This window comes from Gracilinanus agilis, chromosome X (assembly GCF_016433145.1).
Source record: "Gracilinanus agilis isolate LMUSP501 chromosome X, AgileGrace, whole genome shotgun sequence".
Taxonomy (NCBI): Eukaryota; Metazoa; Chordata; class Mammalia; order Didelphimorphia; family Didelphidae; genus Gracilinanus; species Gracilinanus agilis.
Window position 1 is genome coordinate 5,942,119 of NC_058136.1, and position 12,144 is coordinate 5,954,262.

Consider the following 12,144-nt stretch of genomic DNA (forward strand, 5'->3'; position numbering starts at 1 on the left):
ATTGATAGACATTTTGAAAAATGAAGCCACGTGCCTGTTAAGAGTTAGTTTAAAGGGACCTGTCATCTACCTGCTCCTCCCATCCTGGTTCCTGCTCCACAGTCAGAAAAAAGGGTACCAATCAAGTCCTGAGTCTTTATACTTCTGTCTATGTAAGCACCCTTCCTGTCTACCTCATTATGCAAGAGGAATGATGGGAAATGTAGTTTTGAAAAGAGTCCTAAATGTTCACAGGAAATTTAGATCAGGGACCTCAAAATTAGTTCAAGGACCACCAAATTTCCAATATCACATTCCCCCCTGAAGAGTGGAGGGAGACTGGTCTCCCTGAAAGCTCTTGTAAACATAACCAAATTTGTATGCAAGGGAAGTGTCTTTCCCTGGTCTGATTTGCCTGCACTTCTCAGGGATAGGGTGAGCCATAATGATAGCCAATGTTTGGTGCTTAGCTAGGGATGAAGCCTAGGGAAGTCTGGCCTCTAACATATGTCAGAAAAGCTACAACCCCGAACCCCAAACACTAGTTTCAAGCCCTTCAGTATTGGCATAGAAGTTCCTCAATCCCACCTGGATTGGTACGGTCTGCATGACCTTGTACCTTCTTAGCACTGTTTAGTGGCTCTTGAGGTTCCCTTCTCCTGGAATCAGCCAGAGACATTATTACAGTCCCATATTATTTACCAATAGCTGGCAGGTTACCATAGTTTAAGGCTTTTGGGTATGCATTAATATTATAGCAAATATATAGCTCCTGGCGGTGACTAGGATCTGCAGTAGCAGCAGCAGCAGCATTTTAGTAGGATCAGGGCAGAGGCAGGATTAGCAGGAGTTGGGGTCAGCACTGGGACCTGAAGGTCAGAATTCGGCAGGAACAGCTAGAACTGGCATTCGGGCGGGAAGGTCAGAAGTGGCTTCCCTCCCAGGGAGGGTCAGGCAAAAATGAACTGCTGCAAGCAAAACCACTTCCCCCTTCCCTTGAAAAGCCACGTGGCTGAGGAGAAAGGGGAGAAGAAAAAAAACAAACCCCAAAACTTTCCCCTTTTAGAAGGCTGCTCAAAAGAACTGAGCAGAGTGGCCAAAAATAGTACAAAAACAGCAAGAACTGGTCCCAGTCCATAGCTCTGGAGAGCTCTAAATGCTCTCAGAGTTCTGCCTGCGTAAAAAATCTTGGCAAAAATTGCTTGGTAGGCTATCTGAAAAATTGAGGATTGTGTTTCCAAAGTGGTTGCCATTAAATGTAAGAGATAAAATGGATATATATATATAAATATAAAATATTATGGTTTTTAAGGGTTTATTGATAGACATTTTGAAAAATGAAGCCACGTGCCTGTTAAGAGTTAATTTAAAGCAGTGGTTCCCAAACTTTTTTGGCCTACCACCCCCTTTCTAGAAAAAATGTTACTTAGCCCCCTAGAAATTAAATTTTTAAAAAATTTTAATAGCAATTAATGGGAAAGTTAAATGCACCTGTGGCTATCACTGCCCCCCTGGATCGCTGCAGCACCCACCAGGGGGCAGTAGCACCCACTTTGGGAATCACTGGTTTAAAGGGACCTGCCATTTACCTGCTCCTCCCATCCTGGCTCCTGCTCCACAGCCAGAAAAAGGGGTACCAATCAAGTCCTGAATCTTTATACTTCTGTCTATGTAAGCACACTTCCTATCTACCTCATTACGCAAGAGGAATCATGGGAAATGTAGTTTTGAAAGAGTCCTAAATGTCCACAGGAAATTTAGATCAGGGACCTCAAAATTAGTTCAAGGACCACCAAATTTCCAAGATCACACAAGGCCTATCATGCAACCTTTGCAACACATCTCAAATGCACTTCCTTCTCTTCTCTCCCATCGTGTAGGCTCTCGTCACCCCACTCCTGAACTGTTGCTGGTGGGTCTCCCTGCCCTAAGTGTCTCCCCGCTTCAGGACTCTCAGCTGCCAAAGTGATCTCCTTGAAGTGCAAGTCTGGCCACATCACCCCTCATTCCAGCAGATTCAGTACACTCCATTTGGTTCCCTATTACTTCAGGATCAAATTGAAAATCCTTTTTTTGGCATTGGCCTCACTGCTCTTCACAGCCATATTCTGTGTCCAATCTCTGAGCCTTTTTGAGAACTATTTCCCATGCCTAGAATGTTCTCCCTCACCTCCACCTCTTGGTTTCCATGCCTTCCTTCAAGTGCCAGCTAAAATTCCACCCCTGTCTCACTGCCCAACACCTTTTACTGCCTCTCATTTATACTGCATGGCTCTGGGCTGTCCATACTTCTCTACTTGTCATCTTCTTGCTAGAAGGGAAGCTCCTTGAATGCAGACACTATCTTGGTTTTTAGCACAGTCCCTTGCCCTTAGGAAATACTTGGTGACTGCTTGCTTCCTATCTTTTTTTTTATTTTTTTATTATTAGACATTTATTAATATTTGTTTTTAACCTGTTTACATACTTTATGCCCCTACTTTCCCCTTCACCCCCCGCTCTCCCCCCACCCATGGCCAACGCACATTTCCACTGGTTGTAACATGTGTCCTTGTTCAGGGTCTATTTCCCATTCATGTCCGCCTCAGCCCATGCATTCAAGCAATTGTTTATCTTATATGTTTCCTCTCCTGCAGTCCTTCCTCTGAATGTGGGTAGCATCTTTACCATAAATCCCTCAGAGCTGTCTTGTGTCATTGCAGTGCTGCTGATACAGGAGCCCATTACATTTGATTTTACCATAGTATATCAGTCTCTGTGTACAATGTTCTTCTGGCTCTGCTCCTTTCACTCTGCATCACTTCCTGGAGGTCTCTCCAATTTGCATGGAATTCCTCCAGTTTATTATTCCTTTTAGCACAATAGTATTCCATCACCCGCATATACCACAATTTGTTCAGCCATTCCCCAATTGAAGGACATCCCCTCATTTTCCAGTTTTTTGCCACTACAAAAAGCGCAGCTGTAAATATTTTCGTACAAGTCTGTTTACCTATGATCTCTTTGGGGTACAAACCCAGCAATGGTATGGCTGGATCAAAGGGCAGGCAGTCTTTTATAGCCCTTTGGGCATAGTTCCAAATTGCCAGCCAGAATGGCCGGATCATTTCACAACTCCACCAGCAATGCATCAATGTCCTGATTTTGCCACATCCCCTCCAACATTCATTACTCTCCCCTTCTTTCATTTTAGCCAATCTGCTAGGTGTGAGGTGATACCTCAGAGTTGTTTTGATTTGCTTCCTATCTTTTTAAATTTTCATTAATTGAAGCAATCTTTGTTGATAGTTTGTATGTCACATTTTAAAAACTGCCTGTTCCTACTCTCTGACCACTTACTCCTTTTTGTTCTTGTATATTTCCACATTTTCCTGACATACATTTTTCACAGGTATTTCCCATTTAGTCTTAGCTCAGTTCAGGTGCCACCTCCTCCAGAGAGTCTTTTCTTATCAACCTAGTGTAAAGACTGTGCCATATCCCTCCTCAAACTATTTCTGTTTGTTTTTACAAATGTCAATATTTCGATTGGTATCATACATATTTCGTCAAGGTGGTATTGTAGGCCCCTCATGGAATGTAAAGTCCTTGCAGGCAGGGACTTGGGGGGGGCTTTGTTTAGTCTTATATCCCCAGGGCCAGTTGATGCTCTAGGCAAAATTCTCTAGAGAACTTCCAATTCCTCAGCATCTCCTCACCCAGTTGGTACCTCAAATATTTGTGCTCCATGCACATGCTAACTGATATCTCTAATCTGTGACATCAGAAATAGAAACTCTGCCTGCTAGAGACCCTGTCCAACTCTATCATCTAACATGACATCTATTTCCTGGTTTTGTGTCATCAGCAGACTTGAGAAAGCATGCCACCTATGTCTTTATGCAAGTTATTGAAAAAGTGTGTGTGGGGGAAACCACATTGGGAGAAGCAGGTACACACATTTCCATCACAGTCCACCCTTAAAGGGCAGCTAGGTGGTACAGTGCACAGACTCCAGTTCAAATCTGGCCTCAGACATTAGCTGCATAACCCTGGGCAAGTCACTCAATCTTATCCACTAGAGAAGGAAATGGCAAACCACTCTAGTATCTTACTCAAGAAAACTGTATGGATAGTATTGACATGATATTTTAGTCCACAGGGTCACTAAAAAGTTGGACAAGACTGAACAAAAACAACAACAGAAAGAACTCTGGACTTTGAATCGGGAGACCCAGGTTCAAATCTTGCCTTCGACGCTTACATATCATATGATCCCAAGGAAGTTATTTCTCCTCTCTAAACTTGAGTTTTCCAATGTATAAAATGGCAACAGTAGGATACAACCCACCTCCCAGAGTTGTGAATAAAGCACTTTGTGAACCCTTACGTTCTCAAGAAATGAATGTTATGTGGCCCAATCCTACCATCAACCCAGTGTATTTCCATTCAAATTTTTTTATAAAAGCATTTATGTTTCATGGAACCCTGGATTTATGTCTAACTGGATATGAATTATCTTTGCATCTATGGAAGATATAGAAGCCCTTTATAACTCTTAATGCCACTGCTAACAATCTTACCATTTGCCTTTTATTTTCAATTAAGTTTGAGCCGATGATTCCGAGAAATGATCCAAATCCAAGCTGGGAAAAAAAAAACACATTGCTTTAGCAAAAACACTCCATGTATGCCATAGTTAATTACCTAAGTTGCCACTAGGTTCCAGGGGATAAAAGCCCACCAGTAACTAGCAAGAAAGTAAATTGTAGCTGGGCTTTGAAACCTAATGGTTTATATATTGAACCAGTGATGGCTTTGATCTCCATTAGGGGTCATTGGTATATCAAAATAGAAATGGTTAAGTAAATAAATTATGCTGGTGTTTATTCTTTTGTCATTAAAGCCGATTGCTTGGTTGGGATTTTTTAAAGTACTCTTTTGATGTACTAAGTCTTAAGGATGTGAGTCAAAATAAACAGATCTTTAGGGTGAGAATGCAGTGTCAAAACCATCCCCCAATTTGCTGGCCAGCTGAGCTTTCCAAGGTAGTTAACAGAAATGTCTTGGAGCATGTATGAAAAAACCAGATGGAGTTGATGTACATGCACTTACATAAAGGAAATCCAACAGAAGATGATTTCCCCTAACATTGGACAAATGTGCCTAGCGGAAATGAATCACACCCCAAAACTGAAGCAAAATGACTTTGTGTAATGTGCATTTATTTACTCTTGTGTCTCTGTCTCTACCAATAATCCTTAACTTCTGGTGAGTAGATTGTTTCATCCATTGTATTTGTAACTGCAGCACCCAGTGAGGGCCTGACACATAGTAGGTATTTAAAAGATAGCTGCTGATTGGAAGGTTATTATCAGTGAAAGTCAAAATGAGTAGTGGACAGCTAGGTGGCCCAGTGGATAGAATTATGGGCTTGGATCAGGAAGACTCCTCTTCCTTAGTATGGCCTCAGCTGTGTGTCCCTGGGACAAATCACTTCACCCTGCTTGCCTCAGTTTTCTTATCTGTAAAATGAGGTGGAGAAGGAAATGACAAACTACTCCAGTATCTTTGCCAAGAAAAACTCCATGATGGAGTCACAGAGTTGGATACACCAAAATGTTTAAACACACATACAATACACATGTGGTGCTTCAATGGACATCTTCAAGCTGGTACCTAGCCTATGAAAGTTCAAAGTTTCCCCAAAGTAAACAAATATCGAAAAATGCTGAGTGGGGAATATCTGGTCAATGGAGGGATGTTTGGTAACAAACACAAGGAGGGAGTGGAGTGATGGAGCAGAAGAGACATTTTTTGGAACCAAATATCTCAGAAGTGCTTCCAATGTTATACTAAATACATAGTTCAGCCTCTTCTTGCACAGGACAAGAAGAGTTGGTCTAAGGCCTCTTCCATTTAATTATCTGAAAACAACTCCCTGCTACACTAAACACCTCCAATTTCTTCAAGCAAACCTTGGATCCTATCTTTGCCAGTCTTTCTCACCATTCTGGTCAACCTCTTGTAGGTCCATTCCAGCTTCTCTTTCTTCAAAGGTAGTGCCCAGAACCAAGAATGATACTGCAAAAACCCAGTGGAATTGCTCATTGGCTACGGGAGTGGGGTGGGAGGAGGGGAGGGAAAGAACATGAATCATGTAACCATGGCAAAAAAAATTCTCAATTAATTAATTGATTAAACTTAATTTAAAAAATGATACTGCAGGGATGGCCTGCCCAGTACGGATTACAATACAACTATCACCTCCACCACTGGGAACCCATGGCCTCTCAGAATGTAGCCTACGATAATGTGAGACCTTGGGAATTGCCTCCACTGGCTGATATTGCCCTTGAAGTCAACTACAATGACCAAATTGTTTCTGAAAGAGCTATTATCTAGTTCCTTCTCTTTAAGCCAAAGATAGAAATGTATGCTTTTCCTGTTACATTCTGTCTTTTTCTTTTGGGCACAAGTTCCAGCATGTGGTATTTTTTGAGATCTAGACTATCATCTCATATGTAACTACTCTTACAAGAATAGTGTCATCTGCAAACTTGACAGGTGTGCCATCTACATTGTCAGCCAGATCACTGATCAAAGTGTTGAACAGCACAAGGTGAGAACAGATTCCCCGAGTACTCCATTTAGAGAACTCAGTGGAAGTTGCCATTGATTTCCAAATGACTTTTCTTTGGATCTCTTCTTTCAAGCAGTTCTAAATTAACCTCTTAGCATCTATTTTACATTTTTCCACTTGGTCCACTGGATAGCATGAGAGATTAAACATGTTCTCCCTCAGGCATTCCCCTGATTTACTAGCCTCATAACTAAGTCCATAAAAGGAAATGAAATTACTCTGGCATGACTTTTTCTTGATGAAACCATGTTAATTTTTGGTGATTACTGTTCCCCTTTTTAAGTGTTCATAAAATCCTTAACAATTTATTTTAGATTTTGCCTGAAAAGGATGCCAAGCTCCTACTCTGATTTTCAGGCATCACCTTCTTCCCTTTATTAAAAATGGGACCACCTACCCCATTCTTCAAGACCTTTCAAAGCTCACTCAGAGTGGTTTAGAAATTATACTGGCAAGTTCTTTCAATGCCTGTAGTTCATATGGGCCTGCACTCTGGAATTCAGCAGGGCACTGAGATGCTACCTGACCCTCTTTTCATTTATCTTGGGTTTCCACTCCCTAACCAATTTGGTTTTCTATTTCACAGGCCAAAGATTGATTTCTTTAGAATAGAAAACAGAATCGAAATGAGCATCAAGTACCTTCTTACCATTATTTGCTATTTTCAGCCTATCCCTCCCAAGAAGTGGTCTTAACCCTCCTTTTATCCATTTCCCCTCAAATAGCTTTAAAGAACAACTTTAGTCGTCCTTGGCTTTCTTCCTTTTCCAGATTCATGATCTGCTTTCCAAAGCTCTCATCAAATTCCTCCTCCTGTCCCAGAGATCCGTAGTATATTGCTTCTATTTCGAACTCAGCCACATGGCTCCAGTTTCTGGGTTCCTCTTATGAGCATCAAAACCTTAAATTATAATATCACTCTTCTACATCTTTTTACCTATGGTTGCAAATAAGTCCTAGCCCACCAAAGCTCAATGAATGGACCTCTAGGTCACCCCGTTTACTCCCCATTCTTTATACACACAAAAGGTTTTATTGTTGACTCTACTCTTGGATAATGTCTCCGGTGAATGAACTGAATCTCTCTTGTTGGGACCATACTTCTTTCTAGGTTATACCTGATTTTCTCCATGTAGGTTTATCAGAAGTATAGTTTTCTCCATTCCACTTCCTTTACAGAGAATGTCTTCTTGATGGGCAATACTTGAGGAGAAAATGTTTTTACTGACCCTTGTTAGGTACATTCCATGATTCTCATATATCAAGTTGTGGGTCCCCAAACCCAATCCAACTTGCATAGAACACCTTCTTATCCAGCTGGTCACTTCCCAAATCTGCCTTTTCTTCTTAACCCACTTCCCTGCCTTCGTCGGCAGTCATAAAAACATCCCCTGTGTTTCCACGGTCTTTGTTTTTTGCCTGGACCTTCACATTACATAGGAATGTTCTCTAAGTTCCAATTTGTAAAGCACTGTTTGTCTCCACATGCAATCATCAGAAGAGGGTGTTGGCTATCAGGTTTGACAGTTTTGGGGTGGAGCTCTTTCATATTCCTGAGCAATGCCCTGAAACTCTCAGGTGTAAGTCTCTTATGTTAGATCATTTCAATATATGACTGCTTTGGTTTCTCTCGACAGACCATTGCCAACCACTCTAACTTTTTTCCCCTTTGGTTATTAGTGGTTTACTTTTTGTTTGATGTCATCTTTGAGGCCACATTATCCCATTCTAGAAGGAAGGAAGATCCTTTTTCCAGAGCACCTGCCCTATGGGAAGAAGCTCATACTTGGTACATGACTCGAGATGTTCAGAGACCCTTCTCTCCTAACTTCTCTGTGTCCCATTCTACCATGCCCCAACCTCCTGACCCAAGGAAGAACTGTCCTCTGCCTCTTTATACAGTTGTTCCATTTTGTTTTCTCCCTGAGGCACTTCCATTTTCCTAAGAAATAGAACATTCTCTCTAATAACCTAGAGAAGAGAAATGTGTTCCTCAAGCTTTCACTTTCTTTTCTAGGATGGGAGCCATTTTGGATTTTGAACACTCATGGTGCCATTGGCCAAAATGCAAACATGGTATGCTCTCTGTAGGTCATAGCCAAATTTCCCTCGCCCCCTCTATTTGCTTCAAGTAAGTCCAGGTTTTTGTCTTGTTTCCTTAGCTTCTATGCTAACCTTTGTGGCTAATTACTATGGCAACTGTCTACTGTAAGTTGGCATGAGACCTGAGCTATCAATATAATGAAATCCACCCACATCCTTTCCTTCGCCCAGGCCCTGATCTTCAGGATACTAATCTCTGACCCTACTTGGAGAGTAAGGCTTAAATGATTTAGCAGATGCAAGCAGACAAGACAGAGGCACCCAAGGAACAAGACAAAATCAAATTATCTGAAAAGATCTATCTAACTCATTTTGCCTAGCTGTTATTTTCCAGAATACTTCATTTATATCTCTAGATACTAGTGCTCCCTGGCCCCATCTGAGGGCCAAGGCTTAATTTATTTAGCAGACAGGACAGAAATGCACAAATGGTACATGGACACAGGATGAAAAACAATCACCTAATGATGCTAACAAATCATCCTTCATACTATTTTCCAGAAGCTCTTTGAGGTTTCTAAGAGGAGTTAGCCCCCCTGGTTTTGTGATCTAGTGAGGGAGGGGGAAAGAACCCCTTTCCTAGGTCTGGCAGCCAGCCCTGACCCATCTGGGACTGTTTCTGCTAACTACTCACTCGGCCCCTCATCGCTTCTTTTCTCTGTAAAATAAGGGGAGGATTAAACTGGATGATCCCTGAGGCCCCTTTTATCTTTGACAAGCTAGGATCCTATGATCTTGTACCTCTTCAGCTACACTGTTGCCGTGGAAAGACTCAGTCACAGAACATGCTGCTTCTTAGCTAGGTGACCTTGGGCAAATCACTTCCCCTCCCTGGGCCTCAGTTTCCTCTTCGGTGGACTTGATGGCCTCTGAGGCCCTTTCCAGGTCTAGAGCTAGGATCCTAGGACCTTCTCACACATAGTATTTGCCTTTTGACTCAGTATTAGGAAAATTACAATAAGAATTAGAGTTCAAATTCTCTTTTTTCAAAGAGAACTTTGAACAGGTTGATAACTGGACTACAGTACGACGACTGTTTGAGAGGAAGGGCAGTCTGGGAGGTATCTGGCATGCTAATCAGCCCCAGGGAGTACTTTAGAAACCAGCAAACTCCTTAACACCAACATTTTTGTTTTTAAAGATGGGATTTTTTGGAAGTGGGGCGGCAGGCACTTATGGTAAGCCCACTGCAATCTTTGTTAACATTTCTCCACCCCTTCCTCTGCCTCAGCTTTGTTTCCAGACAAAATGCACCCCCTCACTTGGGGGTCGAGCAGAAACAGCCAGGTAAAGGCTGAAAAGTAATTTCCCTAAGTGGTTGGTGTGACAGCCAGTGCCCTCTCATCCATGCCATTAGTGGGCTGAGCCTGCCAAGCTGGTAGAGAACAACAGCCTTGATGGGGCTGTGGAAGAGGATGAAAATTAGATCAGGGGAAAAATGGTGAGAATAGGTCAATTAATCTTAACACCAGTTGCAGATGAACAAGTCCTACCCTGATCTGTATTCACTGAAGAACTAGGCTTTCACTGGAGGAATATTTAAATTTGAGGACTGATGGGAAAAAATGCCAGCCCAGTAAAATGATGATCAAGCCTTGGAAATGTCCTTGGGGTGGGGGGAGAAGGGGAAAAAGAGGGCCTTCCTCTGTTGGGCCCTCAAAGTGGATGGGAATGGCTTCCATTTTAAAAAATCACACCATTTTTATTGGCGCCTTAAGGTTTGGGAAGCCCTAGACAAGTGCCTAGATTACCTTGACTAGTGGATAATCCAAGACCAATGGGATAATCTCCCAGGTCCCATGGACCTCTTCAGGAGCTACGTCTGCCCACAGATGCCCCATTGGGACTGGGTAACCTCTGTTGTACAGACATCTCCCTAAAGAGGCTGGGGAAACAGAGTGGACCTGCTCTATCTGTTCTTTCAAAGTGGGGCAGGGGTAGGACTGAGCCTGTGGATGCTGTCCCCAGTAGCTTGGCCTCCTGGGAATCTGTCCAGCTGGCCTCCTGGCAGTGGACCAATCACAATCTTTTCTCTTCAGGTTGGGGTGTGCGCAATTTGACAAATGACTCAGAAACTTAACTCAAAGGAAGGCCAAATAAGGCAGAGAAACGGAGCATATACTAGTTTGAAAAAATATATTCTTGGGGGGTGGGGACTCCTCTCTAGAGAGGAGGAGCTGGAGGAAATGCCAGGGGACTGACCAAGCAAGTGCAAAGAATCTGGTGCATAGTAGGCCTCTGATAGACCTGCAAAAAATGAAGATGTCTCTGGGGTCCAACTGGGCAACTGCCCCCACTCCATCGTACTTCTCCAAAGCCAGAGGCAAGAAAGGCCACACCCAGCCTATTTGGAACTCTTTATAAGTCTTTACCTAATTTCAAGCTGAGACAAATTCTTGCGAATCTCTTTTATCCCTGCCCAAGGAGAAACCTCTGTGGTGGCCAACATCTACATGGATAAGACTACTAACCTTACTTCTTTCTCCCTCCTCCCCCCAAAATGAAAACTCTGGCTGAATCCCTGTTGTTGCCTCTCTCGTAGGCTCCTACATCTAGACCTGGAATGTGCCTGAAGTCATGGACTTCGACCCTCTTATTTTGGAGAAGAGGAAAGGACTTGACTAAGGTCACACACAAGTAGCAAATATCAAAGCTGGCATTTGAAGCCAGGCCTTCTCTCTAGATATAAAGTTCTATCTGCCTCAGTCGCTCAGTGGTTACAGAAGCTTGAAAGAAAACCACTGACCCTGCTTCAGCACTCTTCTAGAAATTATTTTGCTGTTTTCCTTAACTTTCAAATATTTCTTCGGTCTTAAGAGTTTCAGGTGGCTGGCTGGAAGGGAGCTTAAAGGCCATTGTAGAGGTCACCAAGAATCTTCCTCCAACTTCCCCCACACCGCATGAAGACCTCCAGGGAAAGGTAACCCAATACCTGTCAAGGACACCCCTGCTACTTTGGGAGAGCTCTCATTGAGGACATCCAGTCTAGGAAAGCTAGGTGGCGCTGCAGTGGATAGAGTATCAGACCTGGAGTCAACACTTGTCTTCCTGACTTCAAATCTGACCTCAGACTCTTCCTACTTTGGTGACCCTGGGCAAGTCACCGTGTCTGCCTCAGTTTCTTCATCTGTAAAATAAGTGTATATACACACACACATATATATTTTAAAAATTATATACCTTGGAGACAGCTAGTGGTTTAATGTACTGAGAGCCAGGCCTAGAGATGAGAGGTCCTGGGCTCCAATCTGGCCTCAGACATTTCCTAGTTGTGTGACCCTGGGCAAGTCATTTAATGCCCATTGCCTGGCTTTACTGTTCTTCTACCTTGGTACCAATGTTCAGTATTGACTCTAAAATAGAAAAGGTAAGGATTTTTTTAAAAAATTGTATTCCTTTTACATCCTCAGTCATGAGTAAAGGCTATCAAAGTGGGCTTG

General features: G+C 42.7%; 1 protein-coding gene across 1 annotated transcript in view; it reads right to left on the minus strand.

Moving 5' to 3' along the window:
- The window catches only part of TMEM255A (transmembrane protein 255A), a 52,828-nt gene that overhangs the window by 24,750 nt on the left and 15,934 nt on the right, over positions 1-12,144 (minus strand). Inside the window, exon 3 of the mRNA XM_044682662.1 lies at positions 4,542-4,604. Within this exon, the coding sequence (XP_044538597.1) occupies positions 4,542-4,604 (63 nt within the window). The remainder of the gene's footprint in view (positions 1-4,541; positions 4,605-12,144) is intronic.